This window comes from Paramisgurnus dabryanus, chromosome 16, assembly GCF_030506205.2.
Source record: "Paramisgurnus dabryanus chromosome 16, PD_genome_1.1, whole genome shotgun sequence".
In the NCBI taxonomy this organism is placed as follows: Eukaryota; Metazoa; Chordata; class Actinopteri; order Cypriniformes; family Cobitidae; genus Paramisgurnus; species Paramisgurnus dabryanus.
In genome coordinates this window covers 21,586,144-21,602,135 of record NC_133352.1, presented here as the reverse complement: position 1 = coordinate 21,602,135, position 15,992 = coordinate 21,586,144, and the positions used below count along the sequence as shown (strand labels likewise).

The 15,992-nt window shown below is 39.2% G+C and overlaps 1 protein-coding gene across 4 annotated transcripts in view; it reads right to left on the bottom strand.

The window, feature by feature from the left end:
* ebf1a (EBF transcription factor 1a) overlaps positions 1-15,992 on the bottom strand; it is a 133,584-nt gene that overhangs the window by 30,167 nt on the left and 87,425 nt on the right. For all 4 annotated transcript variants that reach the window (XM_065272339.1, XM_065272346.1, XM_065272356.1 and 1 more), the window contains exons 8-10: positions 14,626-14,767; positions 7,498-7,628; positions 4,014-4,140 (exon numbers count right to left, since the gene is read on the bottom strand). In XM_065272339.1, the coding sequence (XP_065128411.1) occupies positions 4,014-4,140; positions 7,498-7,628; positions 14,626-14,767 (400 nt within the window). The remainder of the gene's footprint in view (positions 1-4,013; positions 4,141-7,497; positions 7,629-14,625; positions 14,768-15,992) is intronic.

The following is a 15,992-nucleotide window of genomic DNA, read 5'->3' as shown; positions in this document are numbered from 1 at the left end:
TTGAAATTTCATGAAGGCTGAGCCGGACCGCTTCATATTTCACAATAATAACTACAGTCCCCGCAGGGGTGAAGAGAGAAGAGCGAAGAAATAGGATGGATGGGTAAAACAAGCAACTACTAAAGACAATACTCTAAACGGTGTCAAACCAGATGGAGCCCAGTCAAAACAACAATTTCGGAATACATATACCACAAAAATACACACACTTAATATTGCACACAAAAGCCTGGAGGCAGAAGGTGGGTGGTGGGTTTGTTTAAACTCGAGAGAACACAGCCTTTGTGGCGTTCATGTTTTGGATAGCAGATGCAAGCTCTGAGCTGCTGGAGTTAAATTGAATCAGCTGACCACGCGTAGACCTGCAGGGCTAGAACGGTATCACTGACTGAGGGAGCAGAAAGGCATGCTGGGTAATTGGTCTTTAGCAGAACCTTTTAACAGGCACTTGTGGGCTTTGTACAGAGCTGTTAATGTCAGGGTGGTAATGTTTTGTACATGTTAGGCAATGGCAGACTCTCTCTCTCTTTCTCTCTCTCTCTCTCTCTCTCACACTTTTCCCAAGAGCTCTCTTTCATTCAGGTGTGATCTCATATGCTGTGGATAGGAATCGATAGGCTCAGTGGCAGGGTGTTCGATGCCTGCCTGAATTATTGCTTCATTTCTCTCCCTATATAGATGAAGCCTGTTTTTCCTCAGCCTTCCCCACACTGGAATCAATACCTTACAATCTCATTTTTATCCATTTTTCCATAAACTTTGTGATTGCATTTATTTGGAAAATCCGACAAGCTAAATAAGGCATCACTTTAAGACACACAACGAAAAAAAAAATATTTAGGACCTGTTCTCGTAAAATGGATGACTTGTTTTTCTTGATTCTGAGCAGCGGCTTTCTAAAAGTCGGAGAGATCAGTGTGAAATGGCCCGCTGAGGACGGCCCGCTGTTGAGCAACCAATTTCTCTTATGTCTTTATGGTTACGATCACTGCCATTCAGAGGTTTAACAATTTAATTTGATTGGTTATCATTGATCAACTAGTGTGCCACCATTTCTCAATAGAATTAAAGAGTCTCATTATCAAAATCGAACGATCACTCAGCCTGCTCAAACATTCACCATCAAATCACGTGGCTGGATAAAAACACGATCAATGCTAACAAACGTTATTTCATTCTTAATTTCTAAAATGTATTTTATTAAGAAACCACAGTAAATGAAACATATACATTCATTGGACCCCATTATGCTTTTGCTTTGAAATAAAAGTGTGCCGCATGTAAAGCATATTTGAATTTGACTGTAATCTGAAGTCTGGCTTTACCTCAACTATAGTGACAAATGCTCCCCATAGACTTAATCATTGGGTAGGCGTAAGAGAGCTCCCCCTAATGTGATCGAGTCTTTTAATATCAGGCCTGTTAAGCCCATTGGCCTGCATACTGAGCAGCTAGGAATTGCCGGCTGAACATCTCAAGCGATTCATCAACACCTCCAATCTATTGGCCGCACAGGCATGCGCTCACTGGCTGATAGTATTATGACCCCCAAAACAGACGGAAACTCCCTTTGACGAATGATGCAAACATGGCAATCTGGTGAAAGGTAATACACAACCAAACATGGAAATGCATTGGTTGCAGATGAATTGCAAGGGAAGGAGAGAAAGAGACGGAGAGGAAGTATGAAGGTATGATTTATTCCCCTTATCTGCCGAGTGCCATGCAGGATGGGTAATGTCCCAGGAGAAGAGGGTTTAATTGTTTCTGATGATAAATATAATTGCAGAGAGCTTTTTGGATGTTTAATTGGAGAGGCTTTGAAACACTCGTGTGTCTGTGGTTGTACATCAACTTCAGTATTCCAGAAATGCTGGACCAAACAAGGCCCGGTGTGATGAGATTTGATGAGCTATATGTGCTTTTATCATCCTGAGGTTTGTGTTTAACTAAAGACTGTTAGTCAGTAAGAGGTACGGTTTAGACAGGAATGTGCCAAGAATCCTAGAGAGTCCTGGACCTTTGAAGTGATGTCATCCATTATCTGAGAGCTTTTGAGAAATCCATTAATTGCTTGATCAATCGATCCATACTACAAAGCTCAAATGAAAGAGTAAACGTCATCATAATGTAGTTGTAAAGACAACAGGCAACTGCAAAACAGTGATTCTCAACTGGTTATGCTACAGATTTTACATGGGGCAACCCATCAAAGCACCAAACCTGTATTCAATGCAGTCTGTGCCATATTTTATTTTACCCTACATAGTTTTATTTATGATTTTTGAGGATGAGGACATACAACCTGTCTATTTTGCCATCTGTCTATCCTGGCAAGCTTCTACTAAGTCGCATACAAATTTAGGAGTGCACGGCCCCAGCATCGGGTTTGATGCCAAGGTAACACATATTGTGATAAAATGTAGCCTGAATTCAATATAAGTCACTTTAAATAAAAGCATCTGCAAAATACATAAATCTAAAGTTGAAAAGGATAAATAAAAGAGATGCAACTCCATTTTGGGTTAACTCACAGGATGAGAACCCCTATGCATATTATAAAGAATATACTTGTCGAAGTAAACACACAAATGTGTCTATCACTGAATTAATCTTTCCAGGTATGGCCCAGCTTTTCCGCATGGCTGTGTGGTGTTCGAGTGCGACAGCATCAGTGCACCATTGATTTAATTAGGTCTCCATCTCCTCTGCCTGACAGAAGTTGATTAGAGGCGCCAGATGCCCCATGTGTAATTCCACTGCCAGCTGCCACATAGCTTTGCCAAAACTCTATGATTAGTACCCACTGGCAACTGGGCACGGCACAGGTGCCAACTGGAGCCAGCAGAAAGAGGCATGCAGGCGAGCATCCCGCTGCAGTATAGTGCTGCTGCCCAGGAGGCTGCTGGGACGTGGGGACAAGTGAAAGAGGGATGCCTAAAACGCTTGATAACTAAGCAGAACAGAAGAGAGGACACAGTGGAAACCTAAGGGAGGGTTTCAGATGAGTACCACCTTTCTTACCCAAATTTAACATCACTACAGAGGTTATAATACAGATGTATGGTACGATAGAGAGCTCTGTGTTTGAAATAATCAGCAAATTCAAATGCTACGTACATTAAAACTGCACATTTACTGAGTATTGTCGAAGGTTATTGAGCTTGGAGATTTAGCAAAAGGGGCACATCTAGAAGTGCGGCCATAAAAGGGGATGACCATCTGCCCTCTGATTCGGAAGTGTGGCCATATGTGTGTTTGTGCCGTTGTGTGTGAATGTCTTAAACCCTCCCTCCATGTGCTGGCAGAATGGGCTGTGAAAAGAAGCCAAGTCCAGTGCCATAAACGCAATGAGCTTACTCATTCACACCGGCGAATGCACATGCACATACATAGACACCTACTGAGCCAACAATACCCACAGCTGTGCAATGTTTAAACCTATTGATGAGACAGGCCTTTAACATTGCTCCGTTCAGCATTTTAACGCTCTGCAGAAAAGCTGCGCTTGTACTTTGACTGCTAACTCTAAATTTAAACTAAAAAAGCTGCAGCATCAGCTAACAAACTCTTCACCTCTCCGTCCGCTGATTTCATGTCGCTTTCCTTCATTAGATTTCATGGCATACTTCCGTTAAACTCTTACTGCATTGAATTGTATAAGACTGAAGTTAATTATTACTTGCTGGCAGAATATGTACATAGTAAAGCCATTTTAAAGCTGGCAGATATCACAAGTGACCTCTCTTTTCTTCGTAAGATAAGTTCTGCATTTCCCTTATCTCTGCTGGATGTTCCTGGAGTCGGAGGTAGAGAGGTTCATATTAAGCCGTGTGCTCAGGAAATAGGTAGAATTCCTTTGCAGCGAAGGTTTCTTGCTACAGGAAACATGGCAGTTGTGACTCAATCCAGACCCAGATTTAAAATCAAGAACAGACAAACGATGGAGAATATACAGCGTGGGCAATCGGCGTGAGTATGGTTTATGTAAAGGTGCTTTATGTTGTTGTTACCTGTGTAGATGAATCTGCCCGGTGTACCTTTGCAGAACTGTTTTGACTTGTAGGACAGAGTGACCTCCACGACCCCGGGAATGTGTCTGGGAGGAGTCTGAACTCGAATGGCGTGAGGGGTTATGAGCTGGAAAAGAAGAGAAGTGACGTGTTTATAGAAGCTATTCCACTTTTCTTATCATTTACGTTGTCAAAATAAGATGTCCAAAACAAATCAATAAACTTTAAAAACGGGCTCAAAATCATTTCAAGGTTTCCTGTCAGTACTCCATAGTATATATATATATATAAGCTAACCAATGTGAGCACAACTGGAGTTGAAGACAGGTTGTCCACTCTAAGCAGAAAAAATGCTGCTGTCACTGGGGCTGTATTCTTTTAGAAAGTGTAGCTTTGTACCTTTATCTACTGTTCATATTAGTACCAAATGTACATATCCGTACCAAATGGTACATATTAGGACCTTTTTATAGAGCACCGACCCAGTGACAACTGGTGTACATGAGTGGTAGGGTGGCCATTCGTGCCAGTTCCGCCGGACACGTCCCGAACATGTTTTCGGGTTCGTTCTCCGGAAGTCGCGTTGGTCGACCGCATATGTCATCAAGGTTTAATATTTCGGGTTTAATTTCAGAAAAGCAACCGTTACATTTCAAGGTAAGAATGAAACTACAATGATTGTATGTCTTAAAAGAAATAAATCTTAATTTTCTAATGTATTTTAACTGAAATGTGAGAACCTCGATGACGTATGCGGTTGAGCAACGCGACTTCCGGAAGACGAACCCGAAAACTTGTTCGGGACGTGTCCAGCGGAACTGGCACGAATGGCCACCCTAATCAGTGGCGAGGCCACACATTTTAAAATGAGTGGACCTCTGTGAAATAGTGTGGACCTCAATGCCTACTCTCAAATTACATAAATAAGAAATAAGAAAAATAAAATCAAGAAATGATATTCATATGAATATAGAAAATAACAAAGTTACACAAATAAAGTAAATAAAACTAACGGATCCATACTGACACAGACATCTCTTTCTGAACTGTTTGCATTCACTTTAAGACATAACTGACTGTTTTTATGAGAATACTTGCCAAGACTGTGGTATTTTGAGATAATTTTGCATGTATAAGTCCTGAAATTTTGTGTTTGCATGCTTTGTAACAGGCACATCTCTGTGTGAGCGCTTATGTGTGTGCGTCTGTGCAAACAGAAAACAGCTCACTTTAACTTCTTCTTGCGTTCAAATTGTTTAAAATGGCTTGAATGTTCAAATTTGCAAGGTTTAGAAACACATGCAATTGATAAACTTTTATAATATATAAATATAAATAGTATAAATAGTGAAATATAATTATATATAAAAATATATTTATAGAATATATATAAAAATAAACTTATATAAATAGTGATTTATTTCTGAATGATGTGTATTTGAAACTATTAATGCGTGATTTCTTTAGCATTTACACAAAAATATTTTGTGTCTCTTCTGACTGGGTGGGCCAGCCGTCAATGGCGTAGCCTCGCCACTGGTGTACATATTTTGACATTTTTTATAATGTAAAACAGGGATGGGTCAGGATGGTCAACTTGTCTAACAATTTACTGTTGGTTTAATGAGAAGCTTGTGATAAGCATTTTTTTTTATCTATGTTGGTATAAAGAAGCTTAAATGTACAAGCTATAAGTAACAATAACTGTTGGGACAGTCAGCACACAGAAAAGTTTTTTTGCACTACTTGAAATTTTAAGGCATTCTTATAATTAATTAATTACATTTTCATTGTTTGGAAAAGAAACATACACTGTATGATACAGTACAGTAAGTGTCTCTGGAAAATAAACCAAAGCTGTTCGTTCAGACAACCCAACACAATTAGATTTTTATAGGCACATATAAAAGTCACATTCCTGATCTTTAATACCTTTAATTTAAGTTACCTTTGACTACCTGCTACCAATTTAGATAAGCTAATAAACAGGATTGCTTTGTTCCCTGATTAGACTATGATTTGACTGCTTACAGTGTTTAAGAGACTGAGCTCAATCCTGTTTGAAGAGGAGCCGTGCTTCTACAAAGCATCCGTGAGGGCTCAGTTTCCCTTCAAGCGCTCTGTCACATTCAAAGCCAGCGGTACAGGCGCTGCATTACGTGGCTTTAAAATGTCTCTTTCATTGCTCACTTAGCTGGGCTTTCATATGCCAGATAATGCACTCCTCACCTCTTAGATAAATATGGCATTGTCAATAAGAGGCTTTTTATAGAATTACTATTCTCATCTAGATGCTTTCAACACAAGTGGTGCAGAATAAAGACAGCGAGTCAAAGAATGTAGATACAAAGATGGCAGTGGCGGCTTGTGACTGCTCATCCTAGGGGCGCAAATTCAAAATATGTGTTTGTTGCGTCATGTGAACCATGTGCATCACGTGTTTTGTCAAAATAAGTGCCTGCTGCACATGCGTCAAAACCGTTTATGATAAAAGAGACGCTCACGTTCACAAAATACACGCAAGACACTCCCTTAACACTAAACTCTGATTACGCATGAGATTATGCGAGTATCCGGCAAAAGCGAGCGTCAGTTTTATCATAAACCATTTAGAGGCGTCTGCAGCAGGCACTTATTTTGACAAGACATGTGATGCACATAGGATCACTTACACGCAGAACACATATTTTGAGATTACAAATCACACACATGACGGGCTACATACTGTACATGTTGTGACAAACTTCGCATCGAGCCCCTTCAAAAAAAAAGTCACCGGCCACCACTGAAAGACGGACAGACAATAAAAATTATAAGTAGCCAGAATGAATTTATGTTGAAGTAGCTATGTGCTACATTCAGGGACAATTACATCTTATATTTTGATGAAGACCCAATGTCACAACCAGTGCTATAGTTTGCAGAGGATATCTAATATTTATATTTATTAATATTGCAACATTTTAGTCTAGTTACAACGTTTGTCAAGCATTCAGTAGTCATATTAATATTAATAAATATTAAGCATTCTTTGCAAATAGTAGTGTGTGGGATCTTTTTTAGTTTCCTCTGTTTTTTTGTGTGTTTTCTCTTGAAATCTATTTTACCAAATTATATGTAGTTGTGATTCTTTAATCTGTTTTTATTTCTTCTGAAAAGACCAGCTTAGACCAACATGAACTTTCATGCTTGTCCTGGTTGATGATGGTTGACAAGCAAAACATCCTGGTCAAGCAGCGTGGTATTTCTGATTAAGCCTCTTGACTATAAAATTACTGGTTAAATAACTTAACAAGTCTGGTGGTTATACCAGTACCCAATGCCAGGGACCAGCATTCAAAATACACAACATATAAAAAGTCTAGGCTAAAGACTAAAAGCTATTAAAATTAGGTAGAAACTTTGGTAGAAGTAAACATGGCCAGACATTTTACAAGTGAACGTTGGGCTATAACAAATCTCATTTAATAGATAGGTAACTGACCTCACTCCAGACCAGCATTGTGCCAAATATGACCTGTAGGCCGTCAAAGAAGTTATCTCCAATAATGATGACTGTTGCACCTCCTGTCGTCCAGCCTTCACTGGGACTAATGGCCTTAATGCAGGGAGAGGCTGTTTTACAAAGAGAGAAAGAGAGTTTAAGTGTAAATACAACGACACAGAATAAAAGAATAAGTGGGGTGACATCTACATTTTACAGTTGTCATTGCTTCATATAAACAGATTGCTACCGCCTTACATCTTGAAGAATAATACGGCATATACAATAAATATGACTGTGTGTATTTGCATCAAGACATCTGAAAAAGTGATTATACGAAAATAATGTCAAGAGGCATCACAATAAACATCTGGAACCAGCCAGCAAATCATCACTTGTGCGCATCACCTGTGACATAATTTTATGCACAGACTAAATAGTTAGGAAATAAATCTAAACCTGTGCAACTGATTTTTTCCTCATTACTGCAAATAGATTTATGAGTCTCAGTCTATCAGAAAGGTTTAGGCCTGGCTTAATGACAAGTGACTGACTCATTAGAGTCGTCACATATGATTAGACTGTGGCCGTTCCTCTGCGCCGTCTCCATATGCTTCCCGACAGCGGCGCGAGCATGAGAGATGACGCTTGCTCACCGATCATTTATCTCAATCTACCTAGCGTAGGAATGTGATTCACTGCCATGGTTGCCCAGTAATCACCATCAGAGTAACTATAAACATCTCTGTAGCTGTGTTTAGATTGGCGCTGAATGGCATAGAGCAGATAGGAACATTGTTTCACAATTCTCAATAATTTACCCTCGCTGCTTAGAGCATTCGTTCTGTAATCGCTCCAGTTTTTCCGTTTCCCAGTCATCAGTCGCTTCTAGGTCACTGCTGGGATAAATCACTCTGACCTTATAGTATAACTATTATGGAAGAAATCCGACCAATGCTGCACACAATGTCAAAGCGATGTAGCACTTTTTTTGTGTCAGTATCAATCCCACAATCGTTAGCTTTTATAGTATTTTTTTTATTAACCAAGTCATTTTGCGGGGCAATTTTCTCCTTGAATTGACAGTACAGTAAGAAGAGACAGGAAAGTATACAGGGTGGAGAGAGGGGAATTGGACCGGTAAAGGATGCTGAGCCAGGACTCGAACTCGAGTCACCGAAAGCACGTCTGAACTGTGTGTTGGTGCCTACTACACCAGCATCTCCATGACATATGCTAAATTTGCATGTTACCTCTGAACTTATTTTTGGACAATGGCTTTGGTTGCCGAACATTCAGTGCATTTCTAATTGGTACTAAAATAATTGCATTTGTGCAAAATTTTGACAAAAATCATGCTATGTCTTCATGCTTTGACTCTGAACTGTGTGCATTTAGTTTTATTATTACATACCTTACAGCATGAATGCACAAGGAAATATGTATTTAATAAAAATGATGTGTGCACAATTTCCAAAGCATTTGTTGAATTGCAAACGACACGGGGTAACGGCAAAAACCAGGGGAATGGGACACAGAGGAGAAGAATAAGTGAAAGGGGCTGTCAGCAGTGGTCCCCTGGAGCTGTGGTTATGAAAGCCGTAATTCCCCTCTGCTTTTGTTTCAGGCCCTGACATAATTAATGAAATCTGAGGGTTTGAATGGAAAAGATCAGTCATTCATGACTCCACAATTGCCCCACACCTTCTCCCAACCCCTCCTACATTTCCCTCCGGGCCGATCGGAGACCACAAATGCTAATTCTGGTTGATTATACACACACCTTTATTAAATATTACACTGACCCCATGTGTGCGGGGTGGGGGGGCAGGTGCGAGCGCTTGTTTTATGACACTCGTGCAAATGTCAGGAGCGTCGGAGTTCGGCAGTCACAGACAAATCCAGAGTCCTTACAGCAGCCGATCAAAAGGCCAGGCGCATTGGGACACTCTGAGAAAACAGCAGCCAGCCATAAAAATTCAACACCTTAATGAGTTTAAATTTCATTTCGGCGTGTTGAACTTTGGCACCGGATTCTGAAGCTTGGTGTCTTACTGAAAGCGCTTTAACCGACTAATTACTGCTGTTCCAATTTGCTCCAGGATTTAAATAGAAGGAAAAGACATGAGGGGGGAAAAAGAAAGTCCTCTGAGAGAGCTGTCGGATCCAGAGAAGAAGAGAGTCTGTCACAGGCGGCTCTGTTGTCGTCCGTGACTCTGGCACGGGGACTGAACACACATTCTTTAACAAGCGTTACATGCGGCTTTGACTGTGGGCTGAATCCTTTGGGGATGGACTATGTGGATTACTCGTACGTCATGGTGCACCTAACTGAGGCGGACGTACGGCTGCACAGGAGAAAGTTTGACGCAGATGGCTTATGTGTACAAGGCAATCAGTGATGCTGATAGGACCTCAATTGAGACAAGACAAGACTGTAGGCCTTACTCGCATAGTTCACAATAATATGTGCATCAGCCAATGGCGATGCCCTGAGAGGAGTTAGCTAAGATGATAGGGAACCAAAATAGATTTACCAGCAGGAGAAAAATGGGAAAACTGTATATCTGTATATTTTAATAGAAGGTCAGACATAGAGGAAATTCAAGGATTTAAGCTTTTTTCTGAACTCAAGCTGCAAGGTTGGGTGATTCTCACGAAATACAGATTTGGAAGGTGTCCAGCATCAGAATTTTTAAAAAGCCATTGATGCCAATTTGTTTTTGCACATATAAGATTAAGGTCTGAACTTACTATAAGCATTATTTTTAGAGGATTTAAAATATATTTCCTATACAATTATTTCGTTTTTTAGATTATCATTATCAAAAATGATCATTACCGCAATATGATATTACATTAAATATATGCATTTACAAACTCATGTTTCGATAATGAGAACTAAAATGTTGTCTAGGTACTATGACAAATAAAATTTTAACTTTTATCTAGAGAGAAAAAATAAGAACTGCTTAGCTGGTAGCCATCTTGAGTGTCACAGTCAATTATGTCCCTTCCAACAACTTTTTTTTGAAAATGTTAGTTCCTTGAGGGCTCAAACAATGATAAAAAATTGTTGCGGAGGATGAGAAAATTGGTCTTGGACACATTTATATTCCTTATTATTGTCTCTACATTTACCAATAATCACCAAATACCACACGTTTCTTTACTGTAAATGTTTATAGTATAACATGCACTGAAGCTTTTTTTAGATTTTTTAATTATAAGTATTTCCATGTCAAAGAACCAAAATCCAGTCATGGACACGTTGCGGTAATGAACATTTCCCCATTAAATGTGGAAAAAGCAACAAAATTGGTTTGTATGATGTTATTTGAAATCATGTGCAAAATAGTATTTGAAGAGATGTTTGTATGCTTCTTATTTTGATAGCATTTACTTTTTTTATCAAAATGTTTCATGACACCTCATAAGTCTAATTTCGCGAGAATCACACGGTTGCAACTTCAAATCTTGCTCAATTTACATTTTGTAAACACAATACAGTATGTTTATAATCATGGCCTGTTTGGTTGCATTTTATTTTGTGATTGCACTAGAATAAAGCATCTGAATAAGAGCTTTCTGGCACTTTTTGAGTTAGAAATATAATCTTCAAAAGAAATCGGTAATGATATTGGATTCTTAAAGTCTAAAAAAATCATTAACTTCCAAGCTTCATATTTGATATCATCCGGATTCTCCTTTTATCCCAGAATGTTTTACTGGAGGTATATTTCCATTTAAATAGTATTACATTGAGAGACCTAGATATACAACCCAAATCTTCTTACACCAACTAAAATAACACAAATATTCTGTTGTAATTTGCAGAAGTGGTGTAATCCAGTTTGTGACTGCGAGATCTCCTTTGCTCTTTTTGTAAGAGCCGTGCAGCGGGTTACGGCTGGGCAATAATGCAATTTGGCGGCGTGATAAACCAGGAGAAATGAAGAGGAACGGTGAAGCAATCTGTGATGATAATCTTGGCCTAAGACGACTCTTTTGCAGGGTTCTGAAATTGTGCATGGATTAACCAGATGGTGGAACGTGAATCCATCTGATAGGATTAAACTTTGGTGCCTCTTATGCTGCCATCTGTTCCCTTATGCTGCATGGATGCATTCACGCACGCGCACGCTTTTACATCCGCAACTATATGAGTACAATAAGTTTCTTTTTATGAGCCCTGCAGACGCCGTGAGTGCATGACCTTAAGCATTGGTGCCCCATTTCACCCTAATCTCTGCAACCCATAACCATCAACACACACACACATACAGTGTACTGTATGGCAGATCAGGCTTGTTAGCTGGAGGGAAGTGGAAATGGTTTGAAACTGATGCAATAATAGACAAGAGTGGCTAAGCAGAGCTACACTGCAGGTGGATAGGTTATGGGCAGAAAAAATCTATAGAATTTAGTGTGAGTTGATTTAAACATGGGAATATATTAAAAACCATAAGACTGCATTGCTTTTGGAAGCTGAATGCATTAAATATTTCAAATTTAAACTGAGAAAATCTGACAAACATACTGTGGTACAAAGTCCATATGGGTGTGGTAACAATTAAAGCCCTGTATTCAATATAATACAATATATACAATCAATATAAGCATGTGTCAGAAATAATCAAAGAATGGAGAGAGGGGAGATTCTTTAAAAGCCCCACAATTTTTCAAATACATTCAGGGTTTAGGGACACTGTCTTTTTTTAATCTTCTCTGCACAGTGGAAACTATGCTTAAAGACAGAAGACTACCCCAAGAGAATAGAGTCCATGATTTACCACCAGAACTAAATCATCATCATCAAATCATCATAATTCAAATCCTTATATTCTCATCACAAATAGAGGTTAACAGTCCAACTGCAAAATATGTTCTTCTCCAGAGCCATCCCAGATTTAAATGAAAAAATGATTGGATTTGATTGCAACTGAGGATCAAATCAGTGCTCAAATCATCTCCACATGTTATTAGAGATTTAGGAGGACTTTATAACCTGTTAGAAACCCTAGAGTACACAACTGACAGATGAAATCCATGCATCACAATTAATGCTCAGTGCTTAAGCCTTGGAGGTCTTGTAAGACACATGTTCAGATCAAAAGGGAACAGGCCACTCAGGGATGCCCTGGTGGATTGTGGGTACCTATGGATAGGGCAGTAATGCTCTGCAGCAGCAAAACTGCTTTTGAACACATATGTCTGATCAGTTTTAACCACCGTCATCAGTGTTACGTCTCAGTGGCGTTAAGATTTGACAGCAACACAGTAAAAATCAAAGAGGCATTGACTTTCAGTGTGACTGGAAGCTTTCAGTCAGTAGACAGTTGAGTGTATTTTTGTGTGCATGACTGCTTTCCAGATCCTTAAATAATAAACTGAGTGAATGTGAACATGCAGCGTGACAGAGGCTTCACATAAAAACATTAACACTATTGAGGCAGGCTGCAGGTTTAAATTTATATGGAAAATTTCGTTATCAGTATTTTTGTTTTGTTTTTGATCAACTTTTTTTAAACTTGAAAGTTTGTGCATGACCCACTAGACAACATCTCCAATGATGTTAAGCTCTGCGCATAAGTTGATTTAGGGGAACAGTACGTCACAAGCTATGATGGGCAACCATCTGTGCTACAGTAAATGCAGCACAAGAGCAAAACAATCTAAAACCATTTAAACTACATTGAGTGTGACAAAGTGGCTTAGTTTTGCTGAATGCAGATTGGTCTGTGCTTGGGATCTTGCTGTTATTAGTTAACTGTGTGCTCATAAAAAGTTTGTTGAGTGGGAAACGTATAGCGATGGAAGTCAGTGGGTTGCAAAGGATGCTGGGATGCACTACATAAGCACTGCAGACTCAACACTTTTTTCTTTACAGTTGTGTATTTCGCTCTTCCTTACATTAAGTCTCACTTTCTCTTTTCTGATTTAATATAAAGCCCAAGATATGTCAAGCGATATGCAAAATATCAATAAAAATATCTAGAAATAAATAAGAAATATACTGTATAAGAAAAAAAGCAACCACAAGTTTCTATTGCTTATGGTTTGTGTTTCACTGACTTAAATGAGTTTTAGATATGTTTCACATAAGTGTCAAATATATTTTTGTATCAGATGTTACAATTGTAAAATTTCACACAGTAAGAGTACACAGCTGTAAAGGTACAGTCAAAATAATTTGGTTTTTGACAGGGTTCCCACACCTTAGTTAACTTCAAATTCAGGGACGTTTCAAGGACTTTCCAGGTACCCTCAAATTCAAGGACCAAATGTGGGGACACATTTCAAGTGAGAGCAAGGTTACATTGTGTTACCATTAAAGATACATTGTTACAGTTCCCTTCTGAGGGAACTCATGCTGCATCACTGCAGTGACACTTTGGGGATGCTTCTAAGGGTAAGTGTGTCTGAATGTATATCAAATTCAACCAATGGTGAGGCTTAACAACAAAGGGTGACACGGGAGCCAGGAAGTATATCGCTCTCTGAAATATTTCCAAAGACGGCGTTATAGGGACGCAAGAAGTATGGCAAGGGAGACGCAGCGTCTCGTTCCCTTCTCAGGGATTAACACGTAACACGAGATCCTTTTCCTTTGTCAAACAAAACTATGCAAAAAAGCATTTTGGCATGAATCAACATTCGCATACAAAAATATAAGCATTTAAAGCGAACAGTTTAGCATGTGTGCTTAAAATTTCTAGGATTTTTATGATATTATCCTACACTACACAAGGAATAATATGGATTTTTTTCCAGAAAACTTCTTGCATAAAATAGATTCAAGCACTTTCAATGACCTGTATCTACAATATGAATGTATATTTTCAAAATCTTTCCAGGGCCTTGAATTTCCCCACTAGATTCATCAACGTACAAGGATTTCAAGGACCCGTGGACACTCTGCTTTGAAGAATCCAAATCCAATGAGAAATGTTTGAGCTCATATTGAAATCTCAGATATTTCACCCCAAACTTCGGTATCTTGGCAAACCTGAGCTCAGTTTGAGACATTGTTAGGATCTAAAACATGAGGTAGACTTCACTCTACTATTATTTCAATGTCTCAAACCTTACATCTAAACAGACAGACAAACCCATACGTACACTCACCGTGTTCCAGATATGACGGTGTGCCCTCAGAAGGGTCCAGCCTACGAGCTCTGCGTCCATGTTTAGAGTTATTGTGTACAAACATGTTATCGGACACAGCCAGCACATGACCGTCCACGCTGACCGTCGTAGACACCACCACCTGCACAAAACACATGATGATGTCATAAAGACACGTGTATGCATATGTACGTAAATAAAACAGCTGAAGTGTTGAAGTACCACATACACAGCGTCCTGTATGTGTGCAAGTAACTGCTGACTGATATTATTGGCACATTTCACCAGAGACTCTGAAACAATGACAGCAGCTAACAGCGCTTGTAAAGCAGGATCCCACACACACACACACACACACACAGATATACTGTAGACCAGAGGTATCCCACATCATCTGAAGAACCTCTTGATATAAATGGCTCTCAGGCTTTGAGAGGTCTCTCAATCTCAAGAGAGGAAGGGCCTTGATGAGACTTGGCAAACACAGCTTACATTATATCTGTTCTGGACAGCCTCTTCCTTCCCTCGAGGCTTTCTTTTCCTCTCTATTCCCCTGTCTATTATAACATAATTTTCTCTTTTTACTGTATTAGCAGTATTCATTAGAAACATTACACCATCAGTGGCGGCCGGAGACTTCTTTTTTCGAGGGCGCTCGATGCAAAGTTTGTCACAACATTTATGTAGCCCCTCATGTGTGGTTCATTATTTCAAAATATGTGTTCTGTGTGTCGAGAAATCTTGTGTGCCTCATGTGTTTTGTCAAAATAAGTGCCTGCTGCAGATGCGTCGAAAGGGTTTATGATAAAAGAGACGCTCGCGTTTGCCATACTCACATAATATCATGCATAATCAGAGTTTACTGTTAAGGGAGTGTCTTGCGTGTATTTTGTGAACGTGAGCGTCTCTTTTACCATAAACGGTTTTGACGCGTGTGCAGCAGGCACTTATTTTGACAAACATGTGATGCACATGGTTCACATGACGCAACAAACACACATTTTGAAAACGTAAGCAACACACATGATACTCTGAACACTTATTTTGAATTTGCGCCCCTCGGATGAGCAGTCATGAGCCGCCACTGTACACAATTCAGATCAGTAGTTAATATACATTTAAAAACAAATCCATAGTTGTCAAAGGACTACATAGCCAAAGTGTTTAACCTTTTTGAGTAAATCAATTAGACTTATCTTTGATATTCAGGGAGCGATGTATTATACATAATAAAATTACACACTTCAGCTTTAAGCAATATGCATAATGTAATAATTTGTATGTTATTACATTTTTAATGCCGTGTTATAGCATTGCATCCTATTAACTATTTTAAAGAAGGTTTGCCACTAACAATGTACACAGTT